Source organism: Centruroides vittatus, unplaced genomic scaffold (genome assembly GCF_030686945.1).
Source record: "Centruroides vittatus isolate TY-2023 unplaced genomic scaffold, ASM3068694v2 contig_1162, whole genome shotgun sequence".
NCBI lineage: Eukaryota > Metazoa > Arthropoda > Arachnida > Scorpiones > Buthidae > Centruroides > Centruroides vittatus.
The window spans coordinates 127,274-149,278 of NW_027120748.1; the positions used below are offsets into that span (position 1 = coordinate 127,274).

The 22,005-nt window shown below is 26.7% G+C and overlaps 2 protein-coding genes and 1 long non-coding RNA gene across 8 annotated transcripts in view; 1 reads left to right on the plus strand and 2 right to left on the minus strand.

Annotated features, from left to right (window-relative positions):
* Positions 1-1,026: 1,026 nt before the first annotated feature.
* LOC136980992 (carboxypeptidase Q-like) lies at positions 1,027-7,157 on the minus strand. The gene is made up of 4 exons (XM_067277201.1): positions 6,633-7,157; positions 4,507-4,756; positions 1,764-1,867; positions 1,027-1,695 (listed from the first exon to the last, which is right to left on the minus strand). Exons 1-4 carry the CDS (start codon positions 7,107-7,109, stop codon positions 1,126-1,128), a joined length of 1,401 nt encoding a protein of 466 aa, XP_067133302.1. The 5' UTR covers positions 7,110-7,157; the 3' UTR covers positions 1,027-1,125.
* A 5,583-nt stretch (positions 7,158-12,740) lies between these two features.
* sbm (sobremesa) overlaps positions 12,741-22,005 on the plus strand; it is a 32,540-nt gene continuing 23,275 nt past the window's right edge. For 3 of the 6 annotated variants that reach the window (XM_067277263.1, XM_067277273.1, XM_067277225.1), the window contains exon 1: positions 20,282-20,421. In XM_067277263.1, the coding sequence (XP_067133364.1) occupies positions 20,373-20,421 (49 nt within the window). In that variant the 5' untranslated portion in view covers positions 20,282-20,372. Of the gene's footprint in view, positions 12,881-12,943; positions 12,963-16,311; positions 16,359-20,281; positions 20,422-22,005 lie in introns of those variants that run through there. The other 3 variants (XM_067277236.1, XM_067277245.1, XM_067277215.1) reach the window with 3 other exon arrangements.
* Positions 19,268-21,987, minus strand: LOC136981022 (uncharacterized). The gene is made up of 3 exons (XR_010881638.1): positions 21,934-21,987; positions 21,652-21,800; positions 19,268-19,307 (listed from the first exon to the last, which is right to left on the minus strand). It is a non-coding gene; the product is annotated as an uncharacterized lncRNA (long non-coding RNA).

A 22,005-nucleotide genomic window follows, 5' to 3' on the forward strand; every position in this document is an offset into this window, starting at 1 on the left:
TTTGCATCAACCCAATAAATTCAGTTCAAAAATTTTCCCCTAAATGGAGTTACATAGATGACTGGCATGACTCTGTTGTTATGAGGAAAGGTATGATGTACAGGGGCAAGACACTACTAATTTCAGATGGATAACATATATTGTATTTTAAATTAAATAAATTGAGAGTATGATAAAAATTGTAGCCTGGCATTGTGACAATGTCACAATAAATAATTGCTGATTTATGTATAAATTTCTCTCTTATTCTATTCATAATTATTAGAAAGGTACAATATAAAATTACTTTCTTCCCTCTATGATTGCATTTAAAATGTACTTTAATCATTTCTTTGTCCTCATTTTATATAGCTAAATAATATATGATTTATTTTCAAACTTTTAATCATCATCATCATCAATAATTTAAGTTTTTCATTAAAAAGTTTAAATTATAACATTTCCTTATGTAATTATCAAATTCATTAATGTAGTGTAGTGTCTGAAAATTATTTTATAATTTAAAGTTTTTAGTTATTACTTTACAATTAAATAAAAATATTACATACAAGAATTTAATCCAATGTATAGATATTTTTTATATAATAATTCTTTGAAATGATACGTTTTACTTTGTAAATTCCTGTAATGTTTGTTTCATTTATGATTAACATAAGCCTATACTAATAATAAAAATACCTAATTCATATGAAGGAATAATTTATGGATTTAAAAAATATTTTATTTAAGATATATTAATTTATGGTTTACAAAAATATAATAATGTAAACAAAATATTGAAAAATATTTTATAATTACAAAGAAATAGTGAACATTTAATCAAATGAAATATCACATATACAGCCATATTAAATGACTAATTATGACCTTATTGAATTTTGTGACAACAAATAGTTTGTATAAAGTTTCATACTGAGTAAAAAACAACAAAATATATGAAATATAATTATTATATAATTTTTATTACTTGTTCATTTGTTAAATGATAGTCTTTCTCTATAAATATCAGATTAATCACTAAAAAAATAAAAAATAATCAAAAAATAGTATTTATTGCAATACATATTTAACACCACTGTAAAATTATATAAAAATTAAGTAGACAAGACAATAGATTAGTATTTATTAACGTGGAAGCATTTCTTGAATATCAGCTAAAACATAAGCAGATGCTGTCCACAGAGCTGTGCACAAATCCAGATTTTCTGGATCTTCTACTGTCATGGTATCACCATTTGAATGATGGAAATAAAAGTATTTCTCATTAGCATTTACTAAACTGATACCAGGTACTCCAGCATTCATAAACACAGTTGTGTCTGATCCTTCTTCCATTAAATTTAATTGTGTTGCATTAATGGGCAACATTAATTTTAGAATTTCTTGCATTATACACTGAGCTATAGTATTATTTCCTGAATAAGTAAGTCCTAATGGCTTAAAAGTTCCAATATCCGATTCCATTACAACACTAAAATTTTTTAAATTCTTTTTATTGTTATTAAGATGAGTTATAGCTCCAAACAATCCTTCTTCTTCACCTGTCCAAAGAACGGCTCGAAGCGTACGTTTTGGTTTTAGTTTAAGTTGTGTCAAGATATCAAGAACACGCCAGGAAATGAAAGCACCAGCACCATCATCCATTGCTCCCTCTCCAACATCCCAGCTATCCAAGTGTCCACTCACTAGAACTATCTATTTAAATTTAGATATGTGTTTAATATTTTTGAAAAACAAATATTTTAAATAGTTTTTACATCTACCTGTTGTGGAAATGTTTGTCCTTTCATTTCAATGATGGTATTTCGTGACTGTACAGGTGGTAGATTCTTAGCACTCATTTTCAAATGGATAACAACTTTTGTTCCTAAAAAACATCCACATATATACAATTTGAAAACAACAAAAGATTAACACCTTATTTCTGAATGAGTATATATAATATCAACTTTATATTGTAGTACTAAATTTGGGAATGAAGACTGACCATTTAACCAAAAACAATATACAGTATATACATGTACGTACACTGTATATTGTTTTCAGTTTAATCTTGGTATGTTTCTACATTTATAGTGTATATGAGGACACACAAATGGCATACACATCTTTATAAATATAAAAAATAAATCCAGATGAAAGTTTAAAAAACTTATTTACTGTACATTTTTAAAATATTTTCTTAATAATTTTTCTTATTTCACTAATAATAATTTAACGCATGCCATAACATGTTCATAATAATTATTGCTATTATCTTTTTATGTACAAAATCCAAATCCACGAGTCATCGATCTTAAGAACATTAATCATATTTAAATAAACAAATAAAGTATATTTTCCAAAAAATGTTGGTTTATTTATATCAATTTAGATCATATACTTGTTTATTAGTCTCAGAACTACAGTGAGTACATAAGCAATAGTACATATAGGAAACTTTTCTGTGAAATTTTAAACTTCTAATACATACTTAATTTTAATTATACAAGCATATCTACATAAGTACTAGATATTTCCTAGGAAAAAGTTACTGAGCTTTGCAACATGTGTTTTTGTGTGAAGCCAAAACAGAAAAACTTAAATATGATGACATGCTTCTAATGTTCTGTCTAAAGCAGTTTAAAACATGCATGTTCTGGGGAGGCTGTGCACATCCAATGCCATAGCCAAAAAAGACGTCAAGAAACATTTAAAACACATGCAGCGAGCAGTCTACCTATTCCAGCAAATGGTTAAAACATGTTTATGAACAGCCTCAAGCCGTGCACATGAAATGCCATTGTAAAGGTCAAAATAAAAATTTGATGTAGAGATCAATATAAATTGACAGCAATTGGAAACTTGACTGATCTGTAGCACATAACTAGCTTACAATCAGCAATCAGCTCATAGACTTTACATGGCAAACTTGACTTTGAATATCTCAGCCTGTAGATTGAATTTCAAAATTCTGGCCTTGCCATGTTTTATGCATTTGCAAAAAATCTTATTTAGTGGTTGTGCAGTTTGCTTTGAACTTCAATCATGGACAAAACACTTTCTGACTTTTGCAGAGACCTGCTCAAAAAACAGATAAACTAATTTGTCAAATTTTTAACATACATTCAGAAAACCTACTTTATTATATAATGGATTTTTGGCTTTAGTGGACATTCCCCTCACCCAAATCAGTCTATTAAATTGAGATTTTACTGTAATTAAATTCTTGTTATTATCTAATCTATTCATTATGCTTCCTGTTATATCAATTTTCATTTTCATCACGACAATTGTAAAACCAATACAGTAGAGCGTCGATAAGTGGAACGTCGGTAAGTGGAATGGCTGGAAAGTGGAACGATTTTCAGTCGGACTGTATCGTGCTGAATCGAATGTTTTTGATACTAAATTTACTTCTAAAGTATAATTTTCATGTTTTTTATATTCTTTAATATATTTATTTTGTTTGTACAAAATGCAGAAATAATTTTTAACGATACGATAGCCTCGATGATTATTATAAAAATTTTCGTTAGGCTTAAAATCGACGAAAATTCAACACGAAGCGACACGCAACGGAGAAAAATTCAACAGGAAGCGATACACAACGGAGAAAAATTTGAACATCGGACAGGTTAATGTATTTTTTCGTACAAAGTCGGAAACTGGAACAAATCATTAACTGGAAGGACCCCAGTCCCCAATTGGTTCCACTTTTCGACGCTCTACTGTATATTGATTAACTCTGAAAAATGTTGAAGATGCCCTGCATCCCACTGTGTCAAATATTCAACCAAGATTTAACTTTTTATACAGAAATAAACATGCACATCCATCGCATTAGCATGCAAATTTGCTTTTGTCGTAATAAATGGTAAAATTATAAGGAAGAAGTGTTATCGATCTTAAGAACATTAATGTTTTATTTTTATATTTATTTTATGTAGTACATTATATATATTTGAGTCATGTAAAATGTTCTTGGGCAAAAAGGGGTCATGAATGGAAACAGTTTAAGAAGCCCTGCAAACATCAATTCCTCTCTACCTGACCAGTGAAAATGTGCCATTCTGTGCCATCCAAGTATCACAATATGTCAATAGTAAGCTAAAATAACCAAACTCTTAATATGGTTTTCATTTTAATGTTTGTTGTTCCTTCTTTTTGCCCAGGCAGTGCCAGGAATATCTGCTAGTATGGTAATAAAATTCTAATTATTTAATTAATTTCAAAAACGCAATACTAAATATTCTTGATGCATCCTAAGTTTTAATATATTTACTATAGATATGTAGGATGAATTTTCTGTGGATGAATAGAAATAGTTTGGTTTCTACATTTTATAAAACATGTTTAATGAAACAAGAGAATTCATAGTAATAAACTCATTTCTAATGAAAAAAAACTTAAAACTGATATGTCTTATTGTGATTAGCGAAATTTTAAAATATTTTTTTGAAATCAATTTATATTTAATCTTTATATCACTTGATTTTATGATTATGTCATATTAAATTACTTTACCTCGTTTGGCCATTCTATAGATCATTTCTGCATCTTCAATAGTTATGCAGGCTGTAGGAATCTTAGTAACATTATTACTGTAATCTTGCCATCCAGTATGGGGTGAATAAATAGAAAAAGGTGTTACAGAACGAATGAGTGATGCCACACCACCAAATTTAGCTGCCCATTCAGCACCATAATCTCTGTATTGTACTGATTTACCGTAGCTCACAAAATCTTGATTATATACAACAATTTTTCCTTTGACCTATAAAATATAAATGCAATACTTTTAGAGATTATTATTTATAAAATATATATAACATATTTTAAATTTTGTATATATTTTTGTATATTTTTCTCTGTAATTTACTTTGTTAATCTCGCCCTTTTGGAATGAGGTTAACAACACCAATAAAGAATAAAGGAGAGTTCGAGTGAGGACCTGAAAGTGAACGGACGTGTTTTTATGGTCTCCAATTTTCTTTTGTCTTGCTAACCCTACACTCGACCCCACGACTACGACTGCAAAATAATACGAAATATATATTTTTTTTAAATTCAAAATAAAACTTTGAAATTTCAAAGTCCTATGTTTGTTTATCTATCTGATGTTTATTTTAGATTACTTTGTTTTTTGCTGAACTTGTTCATTGTTTAAATAACCAAAATTATTAATTCTACAATAAAATTTTTAGCTGGATTTACAAGAACATTTATTTGTGTAATAGTTTAAGTTTAAATCCAAAACTTTTTTAAAAATGATTAAATAAATTGTTGATTCAAAGAAATTTCTTTATCAATAACAATTTACAACGAATGAATGTAATACTATTCATTTAAATTACGTATAAACCAAGACTGACATTAATAAAAAAAATGATACATTCAGAATTTAATTGGGCTGTAAAATAAATGTTAATTACAAAGATATTATATAATTTGGAGTAAAGGTATATGACTAAGTTGCCATCTTGTATTAAATTTAAAAATTAAAAATAAATAAAATTCATTTACAATATTCTGGAAGAAAATATCAATCCAGAGCTGGACTTCTGCCTACTGTAAAGTTATATATGTTGCCAATTTCATTATCTGGACTCTGTGCAATCTTTGCTTACAGACCAATTAATTTAGAAGATATGATCACATAGATCACTTGCCAGGCTGAGTAGAGACAATTATATGTTGCAGCCCTTCATAGCATTCATTTAACTTAAATTTTTCCCTGTCATGGTTTGTATATAATTACATAGTGGGTAATCATAATAAAATATCCCTATTCAATGCTGTCTAGAGAGATATTTGACAGTCAAAATTCAACCAATTTTAGTATCGTGACATTTCAGGATTTCTGTAAATGTCTCAATAAATCAAATTATAATATTAAAGATATGAGGTAACTCCACAGATACAAAATAAAATGTAAACTATGATTTGGAGTTTATACAATAAAAATAATTCATACAAGTTATTTTTCAGGCAAGCATCCATCTTCAGTATATGATAAAAAAGATAAAATTCAAAAACTGAATGTTAACCGTGTTCAATTTAAAAATAATAATAAAGCCAATCATTAATGTATATAAAATATTCTAAAGAAATTTTCTAGATGTAAACTATCGACAAGCCTCAGGTAGAAAAATATCTCTCTTGGTTCACATTATAAGTTCTATTAAAAATCCAGATAACCTCTACTGTTTTGTTATTGTCCTGGTAATTTTAATTATAATGCATCTAAATATTAAACAGAAATTAGAGAATTTTTTAACTATATCCTCATTCGGTTACCTCATTCTCATAGCTTAATACCAAAGACACCTTACACAGGTAAAATTTACTACCGTAACTTGTTCTTTTTTACAGTATAAAAATATTACAGTATAAAAGATTTTATTATTTTGTAAGGAATATATTTTTATTATAGCCCTAGTTATTTTTTTACATTGTAAGCTGCTTAGAGAATTAAAATAAGAACTTGTTATGAAACATGATAATTACTATGAAATAAAATTATCAGCTATCAAATATATTTTATGGTTAGAATGTATTATTTAAGTATATCTGTACTAAAAAGCTTGAGAATAGTTTAGTATAATTTCATAAATATTATCGTAAAACAAAAATTCTAAATTACATCTAACCTGAGCAGCTTTGGATTTGAGTTCATCAAAACTTCTTACAGCTATAACTTCTGCAGTTATGCCATTTTCTCCCGTGCCAATACTTCCGCCTAAACCAAGTATTGCCATGTTTTTCCTCCTAGGTTGAAGAAGTTGAGCAGATTCTTCACCCCTGACCCAATGTGGAACTTGAACGTTTTCGGTGCGAACATTTAAATTTAGTCCTCGTAAAGTTGTGACCATGTAATCAATTGCATTTTCCAAATTTGCAGAACCTGCAATCCTGTTGCCAAATTTATCTATAAATTTTGCTAAATGATCATAAGTTTGCCCTTTAGCTGGTCCTGAAATTACATAATTAATTATTTTATCAACTATATTTTTATAATTGTCTATTTCTTTCTTGAGATTTGGAGATAATGTACACTTCAATGCAGAACAATCAATAAATATAACCAAAATAATGACAAAAAGACCAAAACTATACTTCCCCTTCATCTCGACAGTATCAAAACAAAATCACATGTTCAATCTTGTGATTGATAACATCGTCGCCACCTAACGGCGTAAAGTTAAATTAAGTAGCCATATTTAAAATTTTTTGTTTTAATAATAACTTTTCTAACAACTTTTTAGCAAATAAATATTTTATATACTTTTACAAGAAAATATAATATATTAAAAATATTATGTTCATAATTTAAGATTTGTGAAAAAAATATTACTTTACATTTGAGAACAACGACCATTATCAGTTTTTTTTAACTCTTTCCGCCCTGTGGGCACTAAGAGGGCCTGGGCACTAAGAGGGCCTCTTTTAGAAGGCCCATTATGGGTTCGGCCAAGCCCACAATAGGGCGACCGGGTGGTGAGGGACGGGGCCCGACATATGCGAACGGACCATCCCTCGAAAAATTCCTGGGGATTATTCGACCCGTTCGGATTTGATCCCGGGTCCCCCAGAGCGGTAGGCTGCCACCTTGACCGCTCGGCCATCCGGCCTACCATTATCAGTTTTTAATACAATATTTTTTTATTGCACTTGTTTACGTAGTAAAATAATTTTATCATATTTCTTTTGTACGAATCAACGCTAATATTAACTAGAAATGTGGATTGAATTTGGATTTGTTACAGAAGGCATCATTTAGTAATGGGTTGAATTAACAGATTATTATTTAAAAATATAAATAACAGGCCGTATGAAATACATCACGTGTGCTACTGTATAAATAAGTAACAACTGGAGAACAGTCAGAACCGCGAATTGTAGAAAATGACTTACATTAACCACTAATCACCATGAACGCATTAGGCTTTTACCCTGCCAATTTCGAAACTTGGGTTTGTTCCGAGTTAGAAACGTAGTAAATTTAACGGGCAGTCGGTCCCACATATCTGGCTCCACCACCCTTACCACCTAGCTGTTCCCATTATGGGTCTAGCTAAACCTGGGATGGGAGGATATAAAAAAGACGCTCTTAGTGCCGACAAAGCAGAAAGGAGCGAAAATAAAAAAGGCTATATCGTCCGTCGATGATTTCACGGAGCTAGTAACAGTTGTTACTTTTGCCTGATATTTTCCAACAGTTATTTTTAAATAGCTGTTATTTACAAATTACTAGTTTACACTAGCATCATTTTTGCCTGTCAATTTACTCATCATAACCATACCTAGTTTTCGATGTGCAATTATTAATAGAAATGTCCACGAAAATCCAAGTCGGATACAAACCACAATTCATTTTGTTATTTACGCTTGTCTTTGTTTTATGGACCATCGGAGGCTGAAAAAGAAACCGCCTTCGTATTATAGTGTATACTGGCATCACTGAAAAGTGGTTTTCTAAGTCGGTTAGGCTTACAGAAGAGACGTTAAGCAGTGAGGCGATTAGTTTCGCCTGGTGTTCACGCCAAAATTAATGTTTAGTCTATGAAAGTTGTAGAACAGATTAATTAGCAAAAACATAATAAAAAGATAGTTATGTTTTGCACATCAGTTAATTGTACAAATAGATGGAAAAAAATCGCTTAGAAATTCGTTCCATAAGTTTGCAATATTTAATAATTTACGTCATATAGACTACTTTGGAAATCTACATTATAAACGATAAAAACGTTATTTGCAATCAACGCTGCTTTTCTCTGGATACGAGTTTGGCTTGCGTGTTATTGGTTGAAAAAAGCATCAGAAACTATTGAGAAACTATTTCTGGTAAGGTAAGTCAAAATTGTTTTATTTATACCCAATACAGATATGTACCGTATTTGCTATTGTGTTACTGCAATACCTTACCTCCAACCGAACCAGTTACTGTTTACTGTGTAGGATATTATACGTTACAAATGAAAACTGTTCTTTAAGAAATATATACACAGTATATATGTGTGGAAATCGTGAAGCGTTCTCTATTATGCTTCTGAACCTCTGTGTTTTTTGGCGAACACAGAAACTTTGATTTTAAATTCCCGTGCGTTTGTGGAACGCGCCCGAACGGCTACGTTTGGGGATGAATGTGGGAGGATGAAGAGGGAAAGTTAGAGAGACAGGATGATTAGGAAATAACGCACTCCACTACACATTTAACAAAAATTAACAACAATTTATTTAATATAGCGACTTTACAAGAGCGAAACATAAATAGGAGAGTCTAGTTTATAATCGTGTAGGAGAGAGAGAGTTTAAAAACTTTGACGCGTGTGGATAAATCCTGAGTAGGTCGAATCGGCTTGGTTGAAGTCTTGATAAAGGGTGAAAAGATTTCCGCTGGATTGAGTACGGTTGAACTCCTTTTGTTATTTACACTTGTCTTTGTTTTATGGACCATAGAGGTTGAAAAAAAAAAACAGCCTACGTAGATTTCGATGAAAATAATGCTCTCAAGAATATGGCTGCTTAATATAGAGCATTTCGTTTATTGTAACGCTGTATAGTTCTTAGTTATTAATTACAGAATATTTTGTTTCGTTTATTATTTATATGCAGGATAAAAATCCAGATAGACAAAAAATAAAATTTAGGATAAAAACAATTTACTTTTTAAAATACATTCATTTATATTTATTATTTTATTTTATTCATTTATTTATTATTAAGATATTTATAATAAAGCTATAATAATGGTTAGATGGCCGAAGTGATAAACGTTGCTCAGAGGAACCTTTATCAAATCTGAGTCGATAGTCTTAGAAATTTTCCAGTCTGTTCCGGATACGTCGGGCCATATCACTCATCACCCACCCGCCGATTGTGGCCCTAAGACCGAAAAGAAAGAAAGAATAGAATTATAATAAAGAGGATAGAAAGCGTACCATAAACAAATAGTACCATAATTTCGCTGAAGTGCAACATTGGAGCATGTGCATTGAAGTAAAAAGTAGAATATTTATGAATAAAAGAACGTAGGATGGCACATTTATTTACCAGGATCTTACAGGCCAATTAGCTTTTTGCAGTTTTGCTTAAAAAAAAAAAAAAAAAAAATTAAAAAAAAATATAGGGTAACCTGGCTAGTGATAGCTTTGCTCAAAATTTAACTATTTAAACTACAGAATTAAACGAAAATTATTTCCATCCAGTACCTTAACACCAGAAGAAAAGAATTTGCACTTCTCGTCCATCTCCATGATCTTTGTGAGTAGTACAACATATTATTAAAACTATACAAGAACCCTTCTTTTCGGATACCGGTGATACTATGCAGTTTATGCTATAATGATAAGAATAGATGGGAAAGTAGAGAGAGATCAGAAGTATATAACATTACAATTAGAAAAACAACAAAGTGAACTTTAATGTAGACGGGACAAAAGAAAGAAATTTAAATGAAAATATTATAAACTACCAAAGAGACGTAAAATACTAAAGAAGAACCACATCTTTAGCCATCTTATCTTCGAATGAAAATTGCCAACAAAAATAGGATGAAGTGAAGCTTTTATTTACATCACGAAATCGAAGAACCTTATTTTTGGTGGAAACTTTATATATTAAAACGTGTGTGTGCAATGTTTTCAAAATATATGATTTTGCAGATGTTATTTCATCTACATAAATACAAGCTTTTCAAAATATTGTGAGGACAAGTCATTTTCTTTACGTCATGGATACTATGATTTGATTCGTTTTAGAGCAGCATCAGCTGAAGATGCTTGAATTGTATATGAGCGAAAATGTTTTTAAATGATTATTTTAACTAAATATTTTTAAAATATTAAACATTTTATTATTTTGGATTTTTACATTAATTAATCATATTAAATACTGATTAAATTATACTTTTCCTCAATTTGAAATCGAATCAAATTTTGTATTTTACATCTTTACAATTTCTAGTTTTAAAATATTTAACAATAAAACTAAAACTTATTGCAATTTTCGTAAAGTTCGAAAGTAATTGAAGATTATACATTTTATTTTTAATTCGTTCTCTCCAATTCAAGATTCAAATCTCGATAAATCTTTATAAAATGAAATGGAAATAAATCATCTTTAATGTACAGTAATTAGAATATAATACAAAAGAATTGATAAATAATGTTGCTTTCTTTATAATACAATAATTATATTTAAGATTTTTATCAAGTACGTACTTAGAGAAATAAATTTTATTAATTGACTTTCTGATATCTGATTTAGAATCAATTCCATTTAAAGATAATTTTTAAATACTTCAAGTATTTGTAATAATTAAGTAATGTTTGATAGTTTCATTTCATAAAAATTTGAATTATCAGAAATCAAAGAATAGGGAATAGGAAATGCTTACATGCTAGTATTTTATATAATAACGATTCTTCACTTAGATCGATAATCTTATAGAAAAGAAAGCATTCAATTTATTCAAATCATTGCTAACATTTTTAAATCGTGCAGGTAAAAAATATTACATATTTATATATACAGCACAGTGGCGTAACCAGGAAAGGGGCAAGAAGGCAAGTGCCCCCTAAAGAAAATTTCAAGAAAAAAAATCCAAAAAATTGTCAACTTTTAAAAAAACGACGAAGTGATCAACATAATGGCCACGAATAGGAAATTGTATTATAAAAAAGTAATCGATTTATACATTTTATAATAAAAAAATCGATAAAAATTTTCCCTTTATAGTTTCTGGTTGTACCACCGATACAGCAATTCCTCACTTAACGTCGTTTCGTTATAACGTCGCTGAGGAAAAATACAAGTACATATGTAATCATTTACAATTAACTTTGTTCAATTTTCTTTATGATCAGTAAAATAGTATGAAGTGGGAAATAATGGCTATGGGTTGCAGACACGATCCGATTAGAATTATATTAAGCCAATTATATTTTGTTTGCCTATGGAAAATTGCTTTCGTTATAAGTCGTTTTGCTTAACGTCGCAGTTTCCATGAACGACGTTAAGTGAGTACTTGCTGTATTTCTCGTTATATAATATTGAAATACATTACATACAGTAAATCTATTTTGCATTATGTATGGGTATTGCATATTGTTATTGTGGATATGCATATGTATTATGTATGGATATTGCATTGATATTGTTTAAATTTTTAAAGAGTTTTTAAAATTTGTAATGCAGATTATTACATTCATTAGCAATTTTATAATGAGGAAGAATTATATTGAAAACACTTCCTATGTTATAAATTTAATTATTTATGAATAGTGAATGTTGTAATTTTCGTTTAAAGTGAGGTGATAATGAGAAAAAATAAATTAATTCTTAATTCTTATTCATAATATTAAGTTACGTAATGTAAAAATCTATATCAAACAATGAAACTTGCGTAATAACAGGATTCTTATCTGTTTATAATGTTAATTAAATTTTTAAACGCCCAATACTTTGAAGCACATAATTTATTGCGTTTATATGAATAATTTTATATAATATTTATATTTTACATTCGAATTTCAGAATGACAATTTATTAATTTTCACATTTCTTGTGCTTATATTTATATATAAAAACCCAAAAAGAATGAAAGCTTTTATCTATAACGTCTTAATTAATTAATAAAGAAATTCAGCCGAATGTGAAAATAAATTTAAAATATTAATTTTAATTGTAACTTCATTATTATTATTATTTAAATAATATTTTATTAACTTTCCTTGATTTAGAACAGTTTAAAGGGGTCAAAGTCGAAAGCCATCTGGTGGCTGATGTAGAAATCAAAAAGGATGGAAGTCTTCCGATCAATGATGCTTAGTCGATATCCCAAGACCTTTAGAAATTCGATTTGGCAACTCAATAGCCCTTCAGAATAACCAATTAAGTATGAAATATTGCGAAATATTTAAATATAAACTAATTAATTTTTTGTATCTGTCGAATGTATAGGTTAATATATATTTAAGGTAAAGGTATATCTAATGTAAATTTAAATAGTTGATAATTGATGCATGGTGGGATTTCAAAGACCTTGACGATGTCCGTCACGCTCTATCAGTTAGAAACTTGATTTTAAATACAATAATTCGGTCAGAATTTTGAATATTGATGTTTAACTTTTACATTAGATAGATTAATTACACCATATAGTAATTATAAAACTTTATAATTTTATTTAAATTAATTTTATATACACTATATATTTATTTTGAATTTATTTTCATTTTTTTCTGTTAGTTCTTTATAAAAGATATACAAGTATATATATATATATATATACACTTAAATTTTAAAATTTTTTCAATGAAAATGGTAATTAATTTGTACATTTTTATAATGTAAATAGATCCGCATAAGTTAAAAGTATAGTATATTTTAATATTTTTTTAAATTATTTGCCTGAAGTGAGTTCTTCCTTACACAACCGTTAACACATGCCAGTTTGCATCTTTACACTTTTCCTAACATTGATTTCATCTAGAGAAAGTATAAGGCCATTTCATAATGTAAAAATGCTCAGAAAAATCTAAAAAAATTTATGAAATATATATTAAAAAGTTATACATCTATAAAAGATATACACTTATGTAGATACAGTACTCATTATAAATATATAAGTGATATATAAATGTACTGTACGTATTTATATATTTTTCAGTAAATAGAAAAGATACTTCACAAACACAATTATAATTTAATAAGATTAACCTGTTTTTATTTTTATTTTATTTTATTTTTTTTTATTTATTTATTTATTTTGTATATTTTAAGCTTGTTACATTGACATATTTACATTTTTAAATAACCAATGAAGCAGTTTAATATTATAAATATAATTTATATTCATAAGTTTATAATTAAAGAATGTAAAATATAAATTGTAGAATCGATTTAACGAAAATCTCGATACTGATTTAATGATAAAATCTATTTTTGAATTACAATTTCAAATAATAATAATAATAATAATAAAATTAAATGTCAAATGTAACAATTGTAAATATGTTTATTAAAGTCGTTAAATATAAACAGTAAAAAAAAAAAAAGAAATTGTCTTCATTTTTAGTGTATCAAGTTTCGAATGAGATAAATGTCAAGGTCATGACCTATTTCTGAATAAAAATTCAATATAAGAAAATCCGTTTGTTCAGTTTTCTAAGTTGTGTCCCTGACGTCTTCTTTAAACTTTGTCCAATTTGCGTTTTTTTTTAAATTATTTTTTTATAATAAAATAAATAAATTGGATTTAAAGATAAAAGTTTACTTAGAAATAAAAGCCAAATAATAGAATGTTGTCTTACTCAATATATTTAAATTATATCGATACAAAAAACTAATTAGAAGGTGCCGAATTCTTTTAACTGTATATTTATGAATTACTAAACATTATTAATTTAAAAATATACAGTATAATTTCGAATATTTCATAAAAATATAAATAAGATTGAATATATAGTATTTAAATTTGAAAAATTACAGTATAAATAAAAATATCTGATTATCGATCAGAGATTTTTTGACATTTGAATGCAACAATGTTATCTTTAATTCGATAATCATAAAATTTTATCAGCGAATTTTTTTTAAAAAAAAGAGAGAGAGAGAGAGTCATAAAATCGAAATTATTTTTTCCGAATTTTTAAAATAAAATTTATTAAAAACTAATAATAAATACGTTTCTAATATTAAAGTGTAGTGAAAAAAAAATATGAAAGATTTGAATATTTCTTTCGCGATAAAAATTACCGTTTTAACGAAATTCTGATGATGCTTTTTGTAGAGTAATATCCTTAATAATTCAGTCTTTTCCAATCTCTATAATAAAAATGCGCTTAAAATTTAACTGAAAGAACATTTACTATTATTATTATTAATGACAGACATAGTTTGCATCCATCTTGGTTGATACAGGTACCTAGTACTACCCCGAACTAAGGTCAAAGCATAGTTACAGAATAGAAAAAAAACTGTTGTTTATCTGCTGTTAATGTATGTATTAGTAATTAAAAATTTCCTATTATTATTATAATTATGTAAAAGAATTTTAACGAACATTCAAATGATTACATTTAAGTAACTGGAATGTGAGTAACTGATTAAAAAATTTTATCATTAGTTTCTTTTAAATTTCGTTTTCGGGAGATGATGACATTGCAGCCATTTTCGAAAATTGTAACAGGAAATATCTTATTTTTTCGCATTTACTCTTATAAAATTTATTAATTAATCTACAGCCATTAAGACAAACCCTTTAATGCTTTCAAGAATAATTTATTTTAATAAAAATAACGTTTTTTAAAGTTTAATAAAACAATTTTAATTATTATAAACAAAGTTATTTTTAATTTTATGTTGTTAAATTCTTAATAATTATCATCGTTGTTAAGAGTTATTAAAATAATACAATTTTTATTCAGTTTAAAAATAAAATTAATCATTTAATTCCACCAAAGTCGTAGTATTTATGGAATTTTTGTATGTAATATCCTCTGTTTTGCTTATGATAAAGCTGTATAGATTTTACATATATTTTCTAAATCAATTTGGAAGAAAACCTTAAGATATATCAAGAAAGGAATTTAATCTAGTCTGAGTAAATTGTATATATACATAATGTAATCGATTGAAAATGTCAAAATGCTATGTTTGGATAGTTATAGTACGATACATGCGATACGTATCAACAGTTTCCTTCAATGATGTGTATCAATAACAAACATACATATCATCTAACATTCTATAACATTGTATTAATGGATCTTATCAATAAATTGTTACATGATTACTACTTTATAGTAGCTATAAAATTTTATATCTAATAATATTGTATATTCCAGGATAGCAGGTAAATTAACTTAAATTGAGTGAATGTTAACTGAAAATTATAATTAAAACAATTTAAATATTATTTTATTATAGGAATTTAAATTTAAAAACACTTTATTTATAATTCGTTTTAGTTGTATGAATTTATTTATTTATTCATTGGTTTAATTTTAGTAATTTTATTTGCTTCCTTAAAAGTGATATTTTTGTATAAAAATTAAAATAAAAATATAATATTTAATGTATTTTATTTATTTAATTCAGTTTTATAAATTACTTTCAACGTTTAATATCGAAAACAATATTTCAAAATTGTTATGATAAGCAAATATTTTATTATTATGATCTTAAAAATGGAATGTTTTACTTCGAAATCAGAACAGGTTTTATAATAAAAATATAAATGGAATTTATATTATTCAATAGTCAACCTTTCCCAAATGACCTCTGTATTAAATTTATTTTCTCAAAAATTTTTTTAATGTCTAGAAACGAAAAAGAAATGTCACCCACAAGCACTACTTGTTATAACAACAGTAAGTATTATTTTATTTTATATTCTCTTTTAATTTTTAATATATATGACGCTAATTATTTATTTAAAATATATTTAAAAGTGTAATCATTATTTGCCATAATCTATAAGTATCTAAAACTCGAATTTATTTTAGAGAAATTATTTTGAATTTAGAATGGAATTTATAATGTTTTTAGAAAGAGAAGGTAAAATTTATTTATTTATTTTATTATAAATGTTAAGTTTACGGTCGAAATTTTTAAAATTTTTGCCAGTTTTTATAAGATTTATGCATTTAAAAATGAAATTTAATAGATTATTCTACGTTAAAAAAATTAATAAATGGATCTTTGGTGAGGTTACGAACTTTCATTTTTCTTTTGTTTTTTTAAGATAAATATTGTGCTTGAATAGGTTAATTAGTCTTTAATCTGTTGTAATATGCCAATAATGTTGTAATTTAGAAGTATTAATTGTTCAAATGCACTTTTAATGAGAGTTATTAAATATTTACTTAATGTGTCTTTTATTTGTAAACTTTTATCTTAATCTTTAGAGTTGTTTGATTTCTGTTTAATCAACTGTATCAGTAAATTTGTTTAAAATGTAGTAATACTTAAGAGTAATCTTGTATCAGGTAATTTATTTTAACTTTAACATCAAAGAATACCAAGATCTTTATACAATAATTTAAATGGCTATCCACACATTTTCAACCTTTAGTGTACTGTCAATGCCGGATTGTCTAATTTTTTTTCAATTTTGAGACCCGTAGATATGTGCCTACGTGGATACCGTGTATATTTTATAAATAATTCTATAGCTACAATTAGAGGTATATGATGTAATGTTACGTAGAGATGGCACCAATCTTCTATGCTTAGAGGTATCTGAAGGCCTTAATTAGCCATTTGGTATAGTACCTTAGAATTTTTAGAATAAATTCAGTTTCCTTTCTAATTTATGCTTACAACTTGGTTGTTTAATCTTAAAGAGATTCAATTTTATTGCACTAATAAGTAAGAAATATTGATGTGTAATTAGATTCAATGGCTACTAAATTCAGCAGTTATCTATTTAATAAAATTACAATATATTTATAGCTCACCAGTGGCCGAGTGGATAAAACCATTAAACGGGTTTTCTTCACGTTTTTAACGCCTAAACAGGGGCCAGTTTCTCATAGAAAGTCCTTCCGGAAACCAACTCCTTCGGATGATCGCTCTCGTGACATTGCTGTATACAAACAATATACAGTAATTATATACAATCGGAGATTTACAAGAGAAATTTAGTTGATGATATCGACTTTCTAGATTTATTTTTCGTTTTTGATAAATCTAATAAACAAATATTAAAGTAATAATTAAATTCATTAAAATAAACACGGATTAAATTCTATTAACTAAGATAATATCTTAAAATATCCATGGCATTTTGTGTTTTGTTTGTTTTCTTAAAAGAAAGTAGCAATCTGGAGAATTATCTACGTTGCGAGTGATAAGAAAAGCTATCTTATCAACGTCCTTTAGGTGACCAAAATTTTCAAAAACACTATCCTTGGCTTTTGAAATGGATCTAGTATTATAACTGTAGGTTTCCTTAAGTTATTTAAGATGAAAATGTATTTTAGAATAAGGTTAAAAGACACTAGAATTACTAAAAATTTTCATTATTTTTGAAATGTGAAATTTGTACATTAATTTAGAACAAAATACATTATTTGTATCTCTTTATTGACAATTGAAATAATTTTTTGAACGGGTTTTTTAAAGATTAGTGTAAATATTGTGTTTGCAATGTTGTGCCATAAAAAAATTATGAGAGAAGGAAAAAAACATTAGTAAGAAAAACCTTTAATGTTTCCAATTTCGGGAAGTAAATTAAATTTTTTGCTGTTATGTTTTTATTTCGTGAATTGTTTCATAACAGTAACAATTTCATATCTCGTCAAAGAAGTTTTTACAATTTCTTTCCCGTTTTTTCTTTTTTCGCATTATTGTTTGAAGAAATGCCATAATAATTACTTTAGAAATTTCTATTACTTATCTAAATTGTATTTGCATGATTGATATCGTTAGGTAATTGTAATTAAATCAGTTTTTTCTGCTTATTTAACATGAAAGAGTATAATTTTATATATATAATTTATTCAAATTCCAAGATAGTGAAGTGGAAACAGTTAAGTGAATGAATTCTACAAATTCTATAAAAATCTGTTCGTATTTTAACGATGTACCGAATGAACAAATTTGATTTATGAAATTTATAGTTAAACGAAATAAATTATTGAATTTAATAATGATAATTAAATTGATTAATTAATTAATTAGAAAATACGGAAATCATTGTTCTTGTGTCCTTAAAAAATGAGAATTTGTATAATTATTCATATTTAAATTTCAAATCTTTTAAGCCTCTCATTTGTAAACTTGTATCCTACAGAGACTGTTTCTCCTCTTTCTTATCCTGTTTCTCATTTCCTCAATCTTTTCCTTTCTTCAGCCTAGAACCTTTAGTACACTCTACCACCTAATAATAATAATAAGAAATTGTTTAACACCATCATTTGTTTGCTTCTAATATTGGTATTTGAGTATGGCGTTAAACCGAAGTACCTCAAACGATAAAAAATTGTATATAGTAATGAGATCTAGTCTCATATATTTCGATCATAGCAATGCTTTCTGCAATGCAAAATCGTACATTTAGTAATTATGTTCACAAGTATTCATTTGCGCTATTTAGAAGGACACTATATCGAGGTTTGACTGTAGACATTTATATCTTCCCCCAATAACATTATTATGCATTTGAAAAGCTTCTAATAATTAACCTGCGTATGATAATAAAACAGGACTACTTTAATTGAAATTATAAATAATGGAAAATACTAAAGTCTAATCATTATTAACATACTTGCCTCCGGTCTTTTTTAAATTTGATTAATCAGTCCATTGTCTTCGTACTTTCAAAAATAAAAGAAAAATTTAGCTAAAGATAATTGATGTAGCTTATTGTTCTAAAATATTTAATTTTTATATTTAAAAGATTGTTACGAACTTTTAAATTGTAAATACAGTTTGGTACATATGTATAGTCTTTCAGCATTATTTGGGTTTTGTAAATTTATCTTTCACTTTCGACCAAATCAAATAATCTGGAAAAGAATTTTTATTGTGTAATTTCTTTCCCACAGTTAAAATGGAATGTCTTTTACAGGCCGGATAATGTTAGAGTATTGTATTATTTCTTTATCATGTCTGCTGCATAACTTCCCTGTTCTTTGTAGATCTGTTCTAGATTTCTATAAACAAAACTTATCTCGTTTTTTTAACGAATAGAATATATTTTTATCGGATATTAATAACCATATTACAATATTCTATTGTTTCGTTAAATGCGAGCCTATAGTTAATTTGTTTTTGTAAGTCTTAATTAAATACTCCTTGAATCTGAACAGTGTTTTAATGTTAAAAAACTGTTATTTTTCTTCATTCTAAATGTAATATTTTTTGTACATTCCAATTTAAACTTAGTAAATTAGGTAATTTAGATTTCTCTTTAGTAAAATGGAGCAAATTTCCCATAAAAAGTTCTCAATATCTAATGTTATACAATATAACTTATATTTACTGTTTTTTTTTCTACGATATTGAATACAAACAGCCGTACAAATTACATATACTGAGGTTAAATAGAATTATCTTAATTGTTCTACGTATGAATAAATAAAAACTTTCATCGTGAGAAGCATCAGGTAATGAAAACAGTGACGTCACCAGTGACGTGTCTCAGACTTATTAACAAATATAAAATTATATTAATTTATATAATTGGAATTCTTTATTAAAATATAATAGAATATTTAATAGAGGTAATTTCTGCTAAGAAAATTGTTTTAAAAGCACGTAAAAAGAATAGCACAACAATGTAGGACGGGATGGTTTATTGATTAGTCTGGCCGTGTGGATGGAAACAAATCGATTATTTGGACTCGTGCCAAATCCTTGCATCTTTCTCCTCTGTAGACATGGGAAAGTTACCTCACTTTAAACATCTTTTTGCTACCAAATGTAAAAGTAAGTACTATAAAGCTGTTTATGGTTAAGCATTTAATAACTCGAATCCTTTCTCTTTGTATATATATCTATATTTGTTTACTCCATAACCGGGTTTACAACTTTGGGCACATTTCTAGCATCCGTAAAGATTTTCATTATAAATATTATTCTGTCTGTACCCAATTTACTAATATGAATATTGATGTAAATAATAAAGGTACAGTTGATTATATATAGTACATTGATGTAAATTAACTTTATTTATTAACTGATATTAACGTTAATGAAGGTATTTGAGTTAAAATATAACCTATAATCTTTAATATATATATATATATATATATATATATATATATATATATATATATATTATATTATATATTATATATATATATTAAATTTTTATTTTGTCTTAGATTTATACGTTTGTAAATATTTATCGTTTTGTAACCATAAGGATTCAATTTTATTTTAAAAGCTTCTTCATTTTTTATTTAACTGCTTCATTATTTCACTTAAATAATTAACTCGTTAAGTTAATTCTTGTTCAAATTAAATAACATTTATTCAATTAATTTTATAACAGTGTATAAGATAATAATAGCATAAAATTAAATGTTAATAACTTTAAAAATTTATGTTGGAAACAAATAAGTTACTAGGCGTAACAGACCTGTACGTGATGTGCAAATACATTAGTTTACACTACATGCTAATAATATTTCATGCAATTGTTAATGTTATTTGAGAAATTCAGTATATAAGTGACGTGATTAAGCTACGAAAACAATGACAATGTTAATTATTTTTTTATATTTTTTAAAATAAATTCTAATCTTGAATTAATTTATTGATATTTTTATAAAAATTTAATTCTGTTAAAAATTCTTACGAATAATTTTAATAGATTTATCAGCAAATGTATATCGAGAAAAATCGCTTTAACAAGACTAATTTGAAATTATAATTAAAATTTAACTTTGATATTATAAAATTGAATTGTTTTCTGTAGTATAAAAGTTAATGTATTTAAATATAAATCAGGAGTAATAAATAAAATTTAGGAAAAAATTTAAAATTCATACTATTTTATCATATAATAAGTGTATAATATTAATAATTGCTGATAAAATTATAATTTTAATCAGTTAAATCTTAATGTTTATATATATATATTATACGAAAATTAAGTTTATTTGATATTAGTGTTGAGAAATTCCTAATTTATTCGTACAATACAAGTCTTACCTGGTTTATATTATTCGTATCAGATGTTAATAGCTGCACGGGATTCACTCATCATAGTTAATTTCCTCGCCAACTGCTGCACAATATAATTTCCGAAACAGCTGTAATTACTCTTCATAAAATATAATAATGGCAGAGTTTCGTAAAATCTAAAAGACAATTCGTGTATTTTAATTCATAAATTTTAAAAATAGTATAAAATACGACTTTCGTGAGGTGTGACAACTTAATTACGAAAAAGAATGATTATTATTTTTTAAAAGAATAAAGAAATAAACAAACAAAAATGGAGATGGACTTTCCAAACGTAGAAAGGCCGTCGTCATCCGTTCATGTGGTGAGAGATACGTCACG